Below are 19492 nucleotides of genomic sequence, written 5' to 3' on the forward strand. Positions count from 1 at the left end.
ACAAATATGGGGTCAGATCCATATAATATTTGACTGTCTGATTGCTATGGTAGCTTTCAGAATATAATCCAGTGTCTCTTAATTTTCTCTGTACTCTATTTTCATCTTCTTAAGTCACTCTTTGGGTGTATGGACACCTTTCTTTCCTTTGACAGCTTTGTGTTTAGGTGTCAGAATGTCTGGTGTCACTGTTAATAAAGTCTGTACAATTCCCAGGTTCTGTATATTTACAACCTGTAGTCAGTGCCTCTGCACTCACCACCCTAGGCTCAGGCCCGTGCTTCCCTACAGCAGGGGTGGAGGATGTCCAAAGTACCCTAGGCTCAGGCCCGTGCTTCCCTACAGCAGGGGTGGAGGACGTCCAAAGTATACTTGGAACCTCTCCTTTAAGCCCTGTGCAGGTATTGCGTCTCGATGAATTTTCCTGTGTCTCTGGAAATTCTAACTGGGCTAGCCTGTGTGGTCCCAAGATGTACCCTGGGCAAAGGGTTGCTGGTCCCTGGGCACACACACTTACTGCCAGAGCACTGCCAGTTCCCAGGGTGCAGGCAGGGTGCACTGCTATTACTGGACCCCGTCGTGGGTTAGCGCAGTCACCTAGTGTCTGGTCCTAGACTCAGCTAGCGTGCACAGGGCTGTGCTCTAGACTAGAACTGAGTCTCCATCTGCAGGACGGGTGCAGATACCCAGCAATGAGCCAGGGGTGTGAGGCGGGCTCACACAGGTCCAAAGGCACAGGTGTAGCGCAGGGTCTAGCACTGTTCTCTGGCTCCGGCGAAGCGCATGACAGTAGCACTAGTGTCCAGGGCATGCAGCAGGCATACACGCTGGTGGTGGACCCGGTGCGTGAGCTGTGGCCCCAATGATATCTCACAGGCGCACAGAGCTTTGGCTGCCTGGGAAGCAGGCAGGGCCCCCAAGGTAATTGTCTGGGCTCCGGCTAGGCATGGGGTCTAGGCGCACAAGGTGAGCACCGAGTTTAAGGGTGGGAGTGGCACAGGCACAGGCAACTATCAGGGGTCCTGGGGCACAAACAGGGCGCACGAGGACAGTGCTGGGTTCTGGGGCGGGGGACAAATGCCTAGGGTCAGTGCCGGACCTGGGGCACACACTAAGACCTGCGGCTTCTCTGGGCACACTCAGATACTTGGCTTCCTTGATTCAGGTGTCTGCAGGACTCACTGTGCTGCTGTGGTCTCCTCTTTGGTGAGCACACAGGATTCTGGTGTGGGCACCGCTCGCTGCTTAAGATGAGGATCTGTGACCGTTTTCAGTCTCTTGGGTTATTTTTCCACAGTGGTATCAGTCAGGACTAGGGAATGCAGTTTGGGCCGGCAGCCCGCGCTGGCGCCAGCGGGCAGCCTGGTTGTGTCTGCAGCAGGTCTGATGCCGGAACTTTCTTCTTCTTTTTTTTTTTTGCAGTGAATCCCAAGTTCAGGGTTTCTGGATTCCTTCCGCCGAGGTACCTGGATCTGTTTTGATTTCTGGGATATATTTATTTTGTTAGTTAAGACACTGCCTTCTAAGTAGTTGAACTTTATTTATTTCAGCTACTGAGAAGTGCTGTGTCCCTCAGTCGCCATTTTGAATCTCCAGTCCAAACCAGAAATTTAAGTAGAAAAAATTTATATTACAAAATCATTTTGGTCATAGAAGTCATAAAGTTATAGTTATAATAAGTGTATAATAATTTTATTTTTCTTTCTACAATTTTCTCACAAAGATTAAGGTTAATTATGTGAAGAGTTTGTTCCAGAAGTTTCTGGCAGTGCTAATACCATGTGTTATATGCAAGATAGAGCAAGAGTGGGACTTAGCATTTATGTTATTTTCTTGGCAGGTATTTCTAGATTCACTAAGGTCAAATATTCTCAGTTAGTCTGCCTAGTAGCATGAGCCCTTCTGTATGAAATGTATTTAAATAAGAGGAAATTTGAGTAAAATTATTAAAAATTTAAGATATTGTGATACTATTTTATGGTTTAGGAAATTGATTTCCAATTTTATTTTATACGTTTATTGATACATCAGTTTCACATCATAATGTATTTCATAATGATAGAAAATACATGCACACAGCACTTGTTGCGTTTTCCTCATATCTCCCTCCCCACTCCACCCTTCCTATACATGATATTGAGAATGGCATTGGTATTTTCACATATGTACATAATGTCACTAAAAGTGCTTCCTTCATTAATTCTCCCTCTCCCTCCACCCTTCTTACAACCACATACCTTATCCCATTGGAGTTTCTCCTCCATTATCTAAAATTTCTCTTATATCCTAATTACTCCCTAGCTTCCACATAGGGAATAAAACATGACCTTTCACTTTCTGTGACTGGCTAATCTCACTGAGTATAATTTTATTTAGATCCATCAATTTTTCTGAAAATGACATAATTTTATTCTTCTTTATTGCTCAGTAGAATTTCATTATATGTATATTCTATAATTTTGTAATTCACTCATATTTTGATGGATATCTGGCATCACAATACCTAACTTTAAATTATACTCCAAAGTTATAGTAATAAAACAGTATGGTACTGGCACAAAAGCATACACATAGAAAAATGGAACAGAATGGAAGATACAAAAAAAATTCCACACTCTTATAGCCAGGTGATTTTAAATAAAGGTGCCAAAAACACAAATTGGAGAAAAGACAGCCTTTTAAACAAATGGTATTGGAAAAATTGCTTATTCATTTGTAGAAAAATGGAATGTAACTCCTAGCTCAAAGACCTGGAAATTAGAACAAAGAAATTACTAGAAGAAGGCATAGGTCCAACACTCCAGCATATAGGCACAGGTAGAAACTTCCTCAGTAAGATTCCTAAAGCTCAGGAAATGAAAACAATAATTAAGAAGTGGAGTGGTTTTAAACTAAAAGCCTCTTCTCATCAAAGGAAACCATCAAAAGTTGAAAGAGTCTAAAAAGAATGAGAGAAGATCTTTGATAGTAGTCCTCTGATAGAGGACTAGTATCTAGAAGACACAAAGTACTTAAAGACATAACACTAAAAAAAAATTTAATAACCTAATCAGTAAATGGACAATCTCACTGAATATAATTTTATTCAGATCCATCAATTTTCCTGAAAATTAACTAGATACTTCACAAAAGAAGAAATTAAAATGGCCAATACATACATTTAAAATGTTCAAAATCATTGGCAGAGAGATAAGGATTAAAACTACATTGAGATTCCATCTAACTCCAAATAGAATGGCAATAATCAAAAACTCAAACAACAATAAATACTGGAGAAAATGTGAGAAAATAGGAACTCTTCTGTTGGTGGGATTGCAAATTAGTGCAGTCATTATGAAGATCAGTGTGGAGATTACTCAGAAAACTTGGAATAGATCTACCATAGGACCCAGCTATATCATTCCTGAGTATCTTTACAAAGGAACTGAAATCAGAATATTATAATAATACACACACATCCATTTTTATAGCAGTACAAATTCATAATATTCAAATTATAGAACCAACTCTGGTGCCTATCAACAGACAAATAGGTTTTCAATTTTAGAATTGGAATTCAAACTAGTAATGTGTACATTTCTGAAAGAACAACCTAATTTTTTTTAGCTATTTTGCTTTTTAACTGAGAAAGTACAGTATTTGTTTTCAGGCATTAAGTAATAGCTATTTTATTTAATTAAAATTTTGTTCACACACAATATATATGCATATACATATATGCACACATACATATATAAATATATATGTTGATATTCCAGTGATCATCTTAATAATTATCAACTCTCCCATAGATTTGGTAATGATCCTTCTTAGATGTCTGTGTATACATAGCTTTCCATTCTGCCTTAAACACTGATCTCAAGAACTGTGAGTGTGCTCTCTGTTTACCTCTATCTTTCTTCCTTTTTCTACCCTGCGGTCAGCCTGGGCAGTGTTCTCTGTAGATTACTTTAGAGTCTCTTGCACTGTTGTATCTACTTGACTTGGCTGATTGCATTCTCCAGCAGGAGATAGGAGAGAGAGAAGCAGTTAAAGTTGTTTTGTTCTCCAGTACCTCTGATTCCTGGGACTGAATGTATTTTTCTCTTAAGGCTTTCTTCTCTATGTAACTCTCCCCTTCTGGATCTGGTAACTAGCCTCTCACACTTTCCTCTTGTAGTTGAAGGTAACAATAGCTGCAATTTATTTTACATGTATTTTGCATGATCCTATGTGATTTCACACAGTCTTCTTGGTAGTCATTTTTAAAAACTAAATTTTCTTCTAATTACCATAATGAACCTACTCCAATTGGATTGTGCTATCTGTTTTTGTTGGAACATCTATGCTGCTGTCCCTTCTTTCAAAATAGATCAATCCCTTTTCCAAGAGGCTCATCACGGGTGGAAGCAACAATGAAAGATGGTGACTGAGTGGGAAAACATCTTATCTTACATATAACCCATCTCTCACATCTAAGTGTCACTGACCTCTGTGTGCCTCTACACAGTTTTGTGGCTATGTGGCTATTACCAATTTCAGTGAATAATTTGGAGAAAATCATGGGAAACAAAAAAAAAATGTGAGAGTAATAACTTAAACAAGATGCTGATTACAGCTTTTGCTTTCATCTGATAGAAACAGCTCACAAAGTTAAATAATTGAAAAGTATCCTGCTCATAAGTGAAGCATTTTCTTTGCATAAAGTCTTTCTATTTCCCTACTCAAAATTCTTCATTTGAATCTGGATTCAGCAAATTCTGTATCCAGCCCAGGGATTGTCTTCAAGATTCCATCATGCATTTCTTCAGCTGCTCAACTTTTTAGCTCTAGGAAATGTCTTAGTTGTTCCAACTGTATAATCCAAAGCTAACTAACAGGAGGTCACAGTGGATTCCATATGAAGTGCTCACAGCAGAAGTCCCAGGTGTACAACTTGATGCTGCTGAGTTTCAGAATTATATATCTTTCTCTTCCTCTCTCACACATCAACACACATGCATGCACACACACACACACACACACACACACACACACACACACACTCATCAACTGAAAATAATCCAGAAGATAGAAAATTACAATCTACAGAGAAAAAAGTTATCATGCTTCCATATACTTTCACATTCAGAATTTGTACCATTCCTCATATACTCTTATCCCAAAACCCTAAATCCTTGCAACTTGGGTTGGCATATAGCTTTATCAATTCATTCTTATCTTGTGACCTTGAGTAATTATTTTCTCCCCAGAACTCATATCAGTAGGGATACTTTTTCCCTGTAGATGTTTGTAACTTTTGTTGCCATTGTAAGTGACATAATTTCCCATTATTTTGTTTTAACATGATAAATTCTAGTTTTCATATGCTATTCTTTTTTTATGGCACTGGGGTTTCTGGAAGCCCTTCTACCTCTGGGCTACACTCCCAGACCTATTTTTTTATATTTTTATTATATTTTTATTTGGAAACAGGGTCTCATAAGCCAGCGAGGCTGGCTTCGAACCTGTGTAATCCTCCTGTCTCTGCCTGCCAAGCGCAGGGATTACAAGCATGGGCCACCACACCCAGATTTTATATGCTATTCTAATATCTGAAAAGTACTTTATACCCTTTTCTAATTATGTGTATTTTAGTAGATTTCTTTGAATTTTCTATAAGAGAAACATATCATCTGTTTAAAAATAAATGATATTTTATAATGCATATAACTCATTGTTTTATCCTTAATCTGTGGGATTTATAGAAACTCCTAATGCCAAGTTAAATACATGCTACTCAATAGTTCTATATGGTATTACAATAAAGTCCTTTTTTCCAAAAAAATTTCTTCTTTTCTAGGTTTTTGCTGCTTTATTTTCTTATGCCTACTTAATGAAGGTCACATTAGACTTTGTGATGTCTGTTCTACTATGATTATATGGCTTTTACTAAATTACAATTTCTATAAACCATATAAAGTAAAATATTATAACTTATAATTGTTAGAATAAGAATAGCCATTGATTCTGAAAAATAAAATATTATAAGCTAATATGTCTATAAATATCTATATGAATAGATGGTGTATAAGTTTCCTGTGCCTTCTGTGGCAAATTACCACACACTTTGTGGCTTAAAACAACAGAAATGTATTCTTCCTCAGCTTATGATATTACTAAGCAAAATTTTTGTGTCCTCATGCTGAAATCAAGGTATCAGTAGATGTGCTCTCCCTAGAGGTGATATGGAAGAAAGCATTCTTTGCCACTTGTCAGCTACTAGTGGCATCTAACATTCCTTGAGTTGTGGCTGTACCACTCTCATCAATTCTGCTGGAGTCATTTGGCCTTCTTCATGTCTGTCCAATCTCTCTGTATCTCTCTTGTTAGTAAATTTGTGAAGTCATTTATATCTCAACTGGATAATAAGGAATATCTTAACTCATTATTCTTAATTTAATAACTACTACAAAATCTTCACCAAATATCTTAGTTTGGTGTTGTTGATGTTGTTGTTGTTGCTGCAGCATCTTAACCTACTGCCAGCTAATTTACAAAGAAAGGAGGTTTACTTTGACTATTAGTTCTCAAGGATGGGAGGCCCAAGGACATGGGTTCCTGTCTATTCAGCTTCGGGTGAGGACACACTTCAGGTCAGAGTAGAAAGAAGAATTCAAGCCAACATGTGCAGAAGGGAGAAAAGGGGCCAAATTTTATGCAATAACTAACCCAGTCTGTGAGAAGAGCATTAATCTATTCAGGAGGACTCCATCTAATAAGCTGAAAACTTCCCATAGGCTCTGCTTTCCAACACTGCTCCATTGAGGGACCAAATTTGTAAAGTGAGTTTCAAAGACAACAGACCATATTCAAGCCATAGCGCAATAAGAAAGTTACATATTCCATTTTTTAAGATTTGGGCCTGATATATTTAAGAATCATCCTTCTTCCCATTGCCCCCTAACTTCTTATACCCACAGATTCATGTATGTCCTGTTAAAGGATATGTTTACCTTATCTCGATGTCTTTATATTTTTCAAACTTTTTCATCACCAACTTAAGCAGAAAAAAATCTTATCTAAATATCCCCCATTCAAAGTCTCCAAGTCTCAAATAGTACTTAAATTTATATAGGTGAGACTTGTTTTGATCCATTATTGGGTAAAGTTTCTCTCTGTGGGTTAGTAAAAATAAAAAACAAATTATTGGGTTTTTAAAATATTGCATTGGAAGAAAGCAAATACTGTTATATATGTTTGTATTCCAAAATAAAATGCAAAGTAGAAAAAAAGTCACCAATTCTAAGAAATATCAGTTCAATACCATGAACTTGATCACATCTGCAAAATTTCTAGAGATTAGAAGAAGCTGTTATAGAGAGTTACTCTTCGGCTCGCTACAGATGACATCATTAAAATATTTTAATTTTGTAGAGATAGAAAATCTAAAAAGACAAATTAAGAAACCCACAATGTTAATTCTTCCAAAAAATATCTCTGCCAACAATTTACAAAGGATTATTTGAGAATTTCCAAGAACAAACATTTTCAATGCATTAAGTATTCTGAATCATAATAAAGGAGACTTTACTATATTTATTAAAGCAGAATTATTATTGTTATCAATATCTGATAAATCTGCCCATGAATCAACCTCACATCTGGCTATTGTAATTTTCTTAAATAAAATTTTAACAGGTAAAAATTGTACCTTATGTAAACAGTGCACTCTGGTTAAGATTGCAGGGAAAGTAAAGATTGTTGCACATGGGAAATATATCATGAAATCACAGTCTCTTATGTAAAAGTTCAAATAATCACAAAACTTTGAAAACCAAAATTTTGTTAGTTTATCTGGTGAGATATAACCTGAACTGACATACTCTTTGTGATGCTAATTTATCTTTCCTTGAGTCAATATTCATATAGACGAGTGCAGAAATATTTATGTGAAATTTAATTACAGTGTGCTGTCCCTGACCCTTTGGTTTGTTACATAATTTATCATATGCACAGTATAACCTTTCTAAAATCCACAAAATTTTAAATACCAAAGCACAACTTTCCCCCAAGTACTTCATCTTAAGAACTATGGAATTTAATTTATAGTATCAATAAACCAAAGAAAAATAATATGAATCTCAAATCCATAATAAGTATATTTCAATAATAACAGCAGTTAACATTTATCTTATTGCTTTCTATATGTCACAGTTTTAACTATCCTCCAGGTATTATAGCATCAAGTCTAAAAAGCAAATATTTTTAATATTATACTTATCTTAAGATAGGTAAATGGTAGTATTGAAAATCTTGGCAAACTTTTCAAGGTCAAATATCCATTATATTTTAGATCTGTTTCTTGTCTCCAGCCAGTTTAATATGCATAATTGAAATGGCCAAAGACTTCAGTAGGTATTGTGCACAAGAAGAAATATGAGTGTACATAAAAATGTTAGAAAATAGTGGTTATTGTTTATTTTTGACAAAGTCATTAAACTGCACACTTAACACTGGTGATATATATATTTTGGTGGTACTGGGGTTCCTGGAAACCCTTCTACCTCCGGGTTACACTCCCAGACCTATTTTTATACTTTTTTATTTGGAAACAGGGTCTCTTAAGCCAGCGAAGCTGGCTTCAAACCTGCGTGATCCTCCTGTCTCTGCCTCCCAAGTATGGGGATTCCAAACGTGCGCCACCATGCCCGGCTCACTGATGATATTTTAATATGTAATAAAACCTCAAAAATCAATGTAGATCTTTAATAAAGTATTAAACAAATGAAGCATGAAAAACTTCAGGTTGTGAGACATTTTTTAATTCTGGCATGGAGGAGGAATTAAAATTTAATACTCCCAAAACAAGAAGAACTAAGTTACTTCAACAATGAAAACTCAAGAAGTATGCAAGAGTTAATTTTAAATTACAGAGTAGCATTTTTGAAAACACTTTATATGATATTTATTTGTAAATTGACTAAATTTATATTCTATCTTGAAGTAGAATAAAATTGAGAAGAATTTTAATTTGGCCCAATGGCAAATAAAAGAGTTGACATTTTATTTTTTATTTTTAAAAAGAATTTTTGTCTCATAAGGCATAATTTTTCATTTTTATACTTTCATTGGTGCATTATAGTCTTACATCATAATGTAGTTGGTAGTGATAGTGACATTACGTGCTCTTAGCACTTAGTAAGGATTTTTTAAATTAATTTAAAATACAACTATTCATATTTTTAGAAAATTATAAAGCCACTTTGAATGTCAAAAAATAAATATTTGAAAATCATGTAATTTAAGCCTGGTATGTTTATACGGTATGTGAACATCTCCCTTATACTGCACACTATTCTAATTGTTGTAAGAATAATCTCATTTAATCTTCATCATGGTTCTTTAAAGTATTCTCTTTTAAAGGTAAAGAAGCTCTGACTCCATGAATAAACAATTTGCTCCAAGTAGCAAGGCTTAGAATTGAAAGGTCTGTCTGAATTCAGACTTTCTCCATTTTAGGAAGTTCTGGATGTGATGCTAACTTTGTCTGTTCTCAAAAGCTACAGCTCATAGAGACAGAAAGGGTACATTTTTTAATGCCATTTTTACTCTTTCTTATGTGTCTCTCATTAGAGAATCCTAAGTATCCCTGAAATATGACTGCTGAATAAGTCTGCAGCCTTTGGCAGAAGTCTTTCAAGCCTATTGGGGTGATGCCAAAGGGACAGGGTCCCATGTGAATTTGGTCTGAATTCTCATCCAAATGAGCACCTGCTGCCATTGTTCTTTATCAATCCTGTAGTCAGCAAAGCCAGCTCTCTTTGTGGTGGAACCCATTCAACAAGGAAAAGGCCTGCCAGTGATCCATGCTAGTTTTTATCCCTAACCCTCACCCCTTTTACTGAATAAATCTTTGCCAGAATATCTTGGAGATAGAGTTAATATTAAATTTATCTTTAGATATTTGGTGTTCTAATGTTCCACATTAGTTTGCTTGATTACAGTGCAATCTACTTAAATGGTCTTTAGGTCTCTTCTCCTCTCCTCTCCTCTCCTCTCCTCTCCTCTCCTCTCCTCTCCTCTCCTCTCCTCCCCTTTCTCCTTTTTTCTCTCCTGTTTATGTTGCTTTGGAAAGGACAATATAGTTTTATTACCAAAATATACACTTGTAAAGAAAATTATACCATGGAACCTATTTTTAAACTTTTTTTCTCCAAATTAGCAGGAACAAATACTTCAAGTATAAGTAAATTCAATGATATTCTCCCTATGGGTAACCAATATTGAACATTCATTTTTAGTCCCTGATTCACATTCTTTGCTTTGGTTTAATTGGTCTTCTGGCATGCATTGAATTAGGAGTTATTCCAAATTGATTTTATATCAGAGTAATGATGAAGTTGAGATAATATTTGAATTAATTAAGATTGTGTCACATATACCATATATGGTATCATTTGGATTTTTCTATATTTCTACCACAGTAAAACAACTTCATAATTTAAAATATTATGTTATTATGACTTTTAATGAGTCATTGTTACATTAAATATGAATAAATATATGCATGAATTATAATTAAATAATTACACAAACAATTAAAGTATGACTTATTAAAATAAAGAAACTGTGACATAGATATGAGAGCTACAGGATCAATAAAACTTAACCATGTTGATACTTCTCTTTCCTAGCAAACCAGGAATTTGAACATGTTTTTTAAACAAATAATATGTTAAGAAAATCAAGTCATAGAGAAATTTTTGGGTAACTTAACAGAGTTTTTTCTGTCTACTATCTATCTGTCTATCTATACCTTAGTGTCCTTTTATTTGCAAATTAATTCAATTACTTGACAAGTTTTAGAAGGTAGAATGCACAGAAAAAAATTAGTTTCCTCTTTATTGCAGGGAAAAGAAACTCTCTGCCATCTGCAGTGGGCATCGGTCCCTCTCTGGTGGGAAGCACGCTTTGTTATGCATGTGTATGCACATTGGCCTTTTCATTTCATCCCTTAGACTTTTCATCCTTGATTAGTGTTTTCAAGATTCTCCCAAATACACAACTCCTTTATTCCTTGTATTGTTTTTTTCTTTGTCTTTATCTCCAGTCTGAAACAAAATTAACATTTACTCACAACAATGATCCTTTTCTATTGAGATGACTGAAAAATATATTAGTTTCTCATTTGGGTGATTAATCACATGTGAATGAAGAATGGGAAAACATCTCACATAGAATAACAGGGTTAAAACTCTTTAATGTCAGTTACAGTGACCTGTGCTTACAAAGCTTGTATCGCACTATTCCTCCAGTCTCACACATTCAGCATAATTTCTGTATCAAAGAAAAATTCAGAGTTCACTTTGTGAAAATAAGAAATAACCATTAAGGCCCAGAATTGTTGTATTTGGGGCTTCAGAGCTGAGTTATACTTGTCACCAATTCTCTAAAAATAAATCTTTCTCTATGTTGCTGTTCTCCATTAAGCAAGATAGGCGGGAAAGCTGCTTGTGATATAAACAGTTATTAATAACGATAACACTTCCCCGTCGCACTAAGCAAACTCTGACATCAAGTATTCTATTTGCCTGTGTTAGAAGATCACCTTCACACAGGCTTTCTACCTACAATCCCAAAGAAGTAGGAGCTCCTCTACTTGATCATTTTCCCACTTAGGCTAGCCTTCTAACTCTTCTTCAACAATATTTTCAAGTACTATTTGAGATTTATGATTATATGTGCTACCTTAGACATATTTTGAGCATGGAACCAAAATAAAATATTAAAGGAGATACATAAATTAATAAAAAATCAATTTCTAGAGGTAAATATGGAAAGTAACAAATTGTGACATGATTATATAATTCACATTTTTCCACAAATTTTACATTGTTGCCTAATTTCAGAACCTCTTTTTGGTAATGATATTGTGAAAAATTGACTTAAAAATATTGCCAATTTTTAAATATGTATTTCCAAAAAATAATAGGATCATAAACTTTCCTGAATTTGATTTTCCATTTTTTCTCTTAGGACGCCTCGATTGCACATAGATTCCACATCATGAGAGAAAAACACCCAGAAAAATTCAACAGTAGGTAAGGTGACAAATTAAATTACATATAATAATATAATTTATATTATGAAATTACAATTTTGGTGGCTGTTCGCAAATTGTGTTGCAATAAAATATCACTCTATGATAATATCATTTTACATATAATCACTGAATGAGGCTCAGTATATATGTAAATATTAATATGAAAGTATAAATGACTTGAATTTTTTAGGTTTTTAATGGTACAGGAATGGAAAGTAAATGTGGCCATAATTCTATTCTAATGTGTTATATAAGAAAGATTTCAAGCCGGGGGTGGTGGTGCACAGGTTCGAAGCCAGCCTCAGCTACATGATGAGGCTCTTAGCAACTTACTGAGACCCTGTTTCCAAATAAAGTATAAAATAGGTCTTGGAGTATAGACCAGAGGTAGAAAAGCCCCTAGGTTTCACCCCCAGTAACACACACACACACACACACACACACACACTAAATCCTTTAGTATGTTAATGGTGATCATCCTTAAACCAAATAAAAAATATGAGGTTGTAATTTTATAATGTTGGGCAATTTAAATTACATAGGTAACTTATAAGTCCTATGTTATTTGAACTATCAGTCTTATATTGGCTCCAAATAAATGCACAGTAAAACAGACCAATATAGATGTCAATATAAACTAGTTTAAAGATGTTTTTTCTTCACAAAGAAAAAGCTTGAAAAACAAAATTAGTTTTTCTATAATAGACAACCATTTTCCCCCTTCAAAATGTAGACACTGGCCTTTGAAAATGCTCACAAAAATAGGGAAAACGTTGTCTTTATACCTTCATTTCTAGAAGAAATTATAGCTCTGTCTGCTCCCTTCCTATGGGAAAATGGGAAGAAGAAATAATCTTTTGCTTGTATTTGTATTCATTTTTATGCTATTCATTTCACAAAGTTACAAAACCATAATTAGTATTTCTGTATAAATATTTAAGTAATTTTATACACTAATATTCAAAGTCAAAGGGTCTATTTTTTGTATCTGGCTAAGGTAACACAATGCCAAGAATACTACATAAAATTTATTAGATAAATGTCCCTGGAAATTCTTATTTTTATTCCAATTTTGTCATACACACTGGTATATTAACATCATTTTCTTCCATGTAGACTCATAATGAATACATATTATTAAAATGTACTTTCAAAATTGTTTCAAGTTTCTAAGATGTAGACTCAATTATACTACTTTATGGAAGAATCTTAGTAAATAGCTTCATGATTGGTAAAGTCCTAGATATTTTTTATTAAATTTACTTAAGTGTTTTAGTAAAACAAATACTTCTAATACCTACTTTAGAAATTGTCTTGTTTCTTTCATATAAATCATGTCATTATTTACTGGTTTCTTGTTCTCTCATAGTTCAGAAAGACTATTTTAAAAGGAATAGAAAAATTCATATATGAGTATTTATTTGTACATATATCTTTATAAGGATTCAGAAAAATTATGTAACTCTGGAGAGAGGGAAACAAAGGAGGGCAGAGGGAAATAATTAAATATATAAAGAGGTATATCAATATACTTGTGATGACCAAATTTGACTCTCTATATATTTCTTATAACATATATAATTATATATAAATATATGTCAAATTATATATAAATATATGTCAAATATATTTATATATGATTATATTTAGTTATAATACATTAAGCTATATATAAAATATATTAAAATATATAAAATATATATTCTTATGCCAATATTTATGATCCTTCTTTTTGAGTCATAAGCTAATGAGTTTCTTTCTACAGAATAATTTTAGTTCTTCTTAATAATAAAGACTTCTATTATTCACATGTCTATTTAATTTTTCATTTTCAATAGCACTACTAATTTATGACATTCCTCACTGCCCAATATATGGTTAAATGCCATTTATAATAATGTGTTTACATTTCTCAATGTCTTTACAGGATATAAAACTTCATCTTTTTGGAACATCATTGTAAATTTGAGGCATGAATAAATATTGCTTAAAAATAGGTTACAAAGAATATTTTACTTGAAACAAAAGTAAGCTAGATTTTGCCTTCTAGAATGATACAAGATCACACATTTTTATAGTGAGTTCAAATAATATCTTAGGGGTGGCATTTGGAAATCTTTTTTGGTCTCCCCTCTAATCTGACGTGGGTCTGGCTCTCTGCATAGTGGTTATGTGCAGCTGATTCCAGGAGGCAGAAGAGTGAGCCAGTAGCAAGCAGTGCACCAGCCTCCCTGTTGAGAAGACCCACGGAAGCATGTGGGAAGTGTTCTTTCTTTCATTCTAATGGGCTTGGGTGACATATGTGAAAACACTCTAGATACAGATCACATCCATAGGGCAGTGTGACTGTCAATTCATGAGACTCAAATATCTTAGGAAATGGCAAAGTATTCATCAGCAGATATAGGATCTCCACCCACAGGTCCACGATTTACAGGTTAATGGTCCTCTTGCTCCTGTGCTCCTGACCTTTAGATCAATATTCTGTTCCTCTCATTTTGGCCTATCTACAACAGTCTTTCTTGACTTAGACCTTTTCTTTGTTGTTGTTCAGTATGGTCTTAGATTACGGTTTTAGATTAAGGTAGATAAAAATTAGGAAACAATGTTGAAGTACAAATAAAACCCTGGTCCCAGTCAGGGACTTAAAAAAAAAAAACTGTATTGGATACCCTCAATTCTCTGGGACCCCCTATTTCTGCCTAGTGTAGCCAGATTGAAAAATGAAACACAGGAGAAATTTCACCACCTATGCTCCATGTGACCATAGACCTTTGATCACTATGCTTAGCTTTCTCTTCTAGAAAATGAGAAAAACAGTATTGGATTATATTGGACATATCATCTATCCCATGCCAGAGTCTCTCAATCTCGCCAGTCATGTACACAGAGTTTCCTTCTCTTCTCACCACTTCCAGACTTGAATGGAGTGCACTAACACAGAGCTTAGGAGTTCCTATTACTAACCACTAGCAACCTAAACATGTGGGAAAATAGTCAGGAGATAAAATAAAATTCATGGAAAATGGGAGCTAGCTGAGAACCAGGTTGATATATTCTTTTTTGTTTTGTTTGTTTTTTTTTATTTTTATTTTTTTATAAATTTATTTATTTTTTAAAATTGGTGTATTGTAGTCATATATCAATCACATTGGAGTACAAGACTTGAGAGGATATACAAGCACACATCATCCAATTAGCCCTCATCCAGCCCCCATCCCATTCCCTCTCCCTCCCTCAATCCCATGCTTCTTTAGTGATTAACTTTGATACATTTGTTTATGTACCTCCTGCGTTTTAAATAGGCTCTATCCTTCTCTATTCCATACCCTATGATTGGTCACATTAGTTGCTTCACTATAGGGCCCTTTCTATAGCTCAACCTCTTCCTGTTGCCCCTTTCCTCCTAGTTATTGCTGATTAGGGGAAGCGTCTGATTTATATTTTCTGTAATATTTCTCTGTACATGCTGCGTTGCAAGTACCGATCCCACTCTTGAAGGCCCCAGTAGTGGTCTGGCTACCCGGTGGACTGATCCAGACCTCGCTGGCTCAAGCAGCGGCCTTGCCTCATGGGAGGCCCCTATTCTGGTCTCGCTGGCCCCCACACCGCCCTAACCCCTCAGCTGGCTTCGATCCTGGCCTCGGAGGCCACAGTAGTGGCCTTGCCTCACGGCAGGCTCTGATGCCAGCCATTGGCCCCGGCACCAGCCTAACCCCTCGGCAGGCTCTGATCCCAGCCTTGGGGGCCCCAGCACTGGCCTTGCCTCACAGCAGGATCTGATCCCGACCTCGCTGGCCCCAGCACCAGCCTAACCCCTAGGCAGGCTCCGATCCCAGCCTCGGAGGCCCCAGTAGCGGCCTTGCCTCCTGTCAGGCTCTGATGCCGGCCGTTGGCCCCAGCATCGGCCTCACCCCTCGGCAGGCTCCGATCCCAGCCTTGGAGGCCCCAGCACTGGCCTTGCCTCACGGCAGGCTCCAATGACAGCCTCATTGGCCCCAGCCTCGGTCTAACCCCTCGGCAGGTTCTGATCCGGCCCCGGAGGCCTCAGTAGCAGCTTTGCCTCAAGGAAGGCTCCGATGCTGGCTGCTGGTCCCAGCACCGGCCTTACCCCTTGGCATTTTCCGATCCCAGCCTCGGAGGCCCCAGCACCGGCCTTACCTCATGGCCGGCTTCGATGCTGGCCACTGGCCCCAGCATTGGCCTAACCCCTTGGCAGGTTCCGATCCCAGCCTCAGAGGCCCCAGTTGCGGCCTTTCCTAATGGCAGGCTTCGATGCTGGCCATTGGCCCCGGCACCGGCCTAACCCCTTGGCTGGCTCTTATCCTGGCCTCAGAGGCCCCAGCACTGGCTTTGCCTCACAGCAGGCTCCGATGCTGGCCTCACTGGCCCCAGCACAGGCCTAACCCCTGGGCAGGCTCCGATCCCAGCCTTGGAGGCCCCAGCACTGGCCTTGCCTCATGGCAGGCTCCGATGCTGGCCTCGCTGGCCCCAGCACCGGCCTTGCCTCATGGCAGGCTCCGATGCGGGCCTCACTGGCCCCAGCACCGGCCTAACCCCTCGGCAGGCTCTGATCCTGGCCTCGGAGGCCCCAGCACTGGCCTTGCCTCACAGCAGGCTCTGGTGCCGGCCTCAAAGAGGACCAAAGCTGTGTCCACCAATGGTGGACAGAGAGACTACTAAAAGGTGTGTCAGGGAAGAAAGTCATCTAGAAGATGCCTGAATCAAACCAAAAAGACTCATGGTATTAGCTATACCTGTCCTTCTCTGGACCTGTACCTTAGTCATTCTCTGTGCTGGATACTTGAAATTCAATGGTTCGTGAAGGCAGACTGTCTCTGTCATGGAGCCAAAATATCATGGACAAAATTTCTGAATTTGCTCAGTGCCACCAAAAACAGAATCAGATCCAGGTCTCGAAGGCTCAAACTTATTCTGGATGTGCTGCCCCATTCTGCAGTCTCCTTGGTCTGTGCCACTATTGGCCACTGTGTAACTTGAGATGTGCATCTTGGGATGTCTTTTACCTCACCCAAAGGGGAGTGGATGTAATAAAAAAAAATAAGAATAGTAGTGACTTCCTTATGATTTGGCTCTGGGGATTGAGGCCTTGAGTACCCAAAGTTTCTTTAATTCCTACTTCAATACCAGGTTTCTTCCATGGAACAAGCAATTATAGATTCAATGGATTAGTTTCTATTTTTCTCTGCCTGATTCTGCAGGTAGGGTGAGCAGGTCAGATTGCTTGTTATTGGAATACAAAATAAGAGATTTGATTGGTGACCCATAACTTTGGTGAGGAATGGATGTAGGGAGAAACCAGAGTGGGAAAGTATGTGAGATGTAGTGGCAAGACAGGCTCCTGCCCTTGTGTAGGTTAAAGTCTACTGGAGAAGGAATATTACTACAGTTCAAAGAGCTGAAAAGACAAATATCAGGAAATTGCTGTCATAAGGCAAACAGATTAGGAAGGTATTTCAATCCTGTCTTTGCTATTATCTATCTATTATCTATCCATCTATCTATCTGTTTTATCATATATGTCTATTGTTAAACAATTTAGTGATTGGTTTTGTATGGTTCCAAACTTTATGTTGTTCTATGTGGGTTTAATTTAATTTCTTGAATCCAAAGATTTATAGTCTTAATAATATTTGGAAAAATTTTTAAAAAAGGAGTGAGTACCCAGTTACAGTAGATGCTCATTATATTTTTGGCCAGGCATTTTTAAGGTAGTAGTCGGCCCTAAAATTCCATACCTTATTAAGTCATTTAGGGATTTCAATCTGTGGTTTTATAGATTATATTCACTTAATTAAGTCTTAGAATATCAAACATTTAGGTAATTCTCTAAATTATAATCCAAATATTCAGAATATGAACAGTTTCAGAAATACTGTATGCAAGCAATTTCAGATGAACAAGAAAGGCTTTTTAGATTTCAACATTGATACAAGCTCAACCATAGCTGGCTTTCATATCTTCAGAAATTCGCAAATGGCTTTTTTTTTTAAGTGCTCCTAATAATGGTGTTTCAGATCAGATTTCTTGTCACAATAAATCATTCGCCATTAATATTATCCTCTAGCATGCTCACCTTGAAATTCATTTATATTTTAGTGAACATGATGTTTCTAACATTATCTTAAGGAAATTAATTACCAAAATATATAGTTCTGCTCTTTACGCTTCTTATGACAGAAATTGAAAGAACTGGGAGAGGTAATGATTTTTCTGATGCTTAAGAGAGTGCTAGTTAAGAGGCTTATGTCGTATTCTTTTCAAATTTCTATGTAGGTCTAAGTTAACTGTTGAAAGGAAGCATGCTATTCACATTTTTAAACTTTAAGACAAAACTAAAACAAAGACCTCATCTTTTAGACACAAAAAATAGTTATTAAAGTACATATGCTACTGTAACTTAAAACCATGTATTACATTAATATTTATATTTAAATTTTCATCTAATTTTGCTATTCTTATTTACTACTACAATTATGCTATTGTAATTTCACATTTATTGTACCTCTTCAGGTTCTATTTAAACACAGGAATTTCAGTTCTTATTTTTTTTAAAAAAAGGTATAGTAAGAATTGCTCATCTGCACAATGACATGCAATTATAAATGATAATTATGAAGTCTTAAAATAATTTTTAGAAAAATTAATAGTGTTGAATCCCATGAGTAAAACTATGCAACACTGATAAGAACTTTCAAGAACTGGGCAAAATGATACTGGTTATACAAAAAATGCTGTGGTCTTACAGTGTGGTCTTACAGTGATTTTTAAGATGATCATCATAGCATTTTAGCATGTTTTTAATATGGATTTTTAAAGAATCAATACAAAACTAAAGGAAATCAGCTAGCACGCACTATGATCAATGATAACAGTGATACTCCTTTATTAAGTTCCCTTGGGAAATGCCAATTTTTTATCTGAACAATCTGTACTTTAAACCACGTACATTAGCGCATATCTATTTTTAACTTAGAAATTATAATTTTCTATATATCCCACACTCTACTAAAAATGGAAAATTATAACTTCTAAGCTAACAATGAGCAATAAAAATCTGGTTGTTTTTTTTTAGCTTTCTTCCCTGATGTTGTAGAGAGTAAAGAAAGCCCACAGAGAAGAATAATGAAACAGAAAATTACCATTTGTTATCTAGACAGAAAGTTTCCAGTTGAAGTTATCAGATATTAAGTTAAATATAATAATGTTTCAGCAGTAATAGGAAAATGCTAAGTAGAACATAGCTAAATATGATTATCAATGATGAAAAGTATATTTGAAAACTTGTTGGGGAGGGAGAAAGAATGGGGTGGGACCTGGGGGAGGGAGGGCTCAGCGAGTGTTGCATACATGCACTTCTCTACCACTTCGAACTTCAACAAGATGTATGATTAAAATGCACCAATT

General features: G+C 36.3%; 1 protein-coding gene across 6 annotated transcripts in view; it reads left to right on the forward strand.

Moving 5' to 3' along the window:
• DGKB (diacylglycerol kinase beta) overlaps nt 1-19492 on the forward strand; it is a gene marked incomplete at both ends in the record, with an annotated part of 627903 nt that overhangs the window by 323357 nt on the left and 285054 nt on the right. For all 6 annotated transcript variants that reach the window (XM_080701803.1, XM_080701804.1, XM_080701806.1 and 3 more), the window contains one exon: nt 11998-12062. In XM_080701803.1, coding sequence (XP_080557929.1) covers nt 11998-12062 — 65 coding nt within the window. The remainder of the gene's footprint in view (nt 1-11997; nt 12063-19492) is intronic.

Source organism: Muscardinus avellanarius, assembly GCF_963383645.1.
Source record: "Muscardinus avellanarius genome assembly, chromosome: 9".
Classification (NCBI taxonomy): Eukaryota; Metazoa; Chordata; class Mammalia; order Rodentia; family Gliridae; genus Muscardinus; species Muscardinus avellanarius.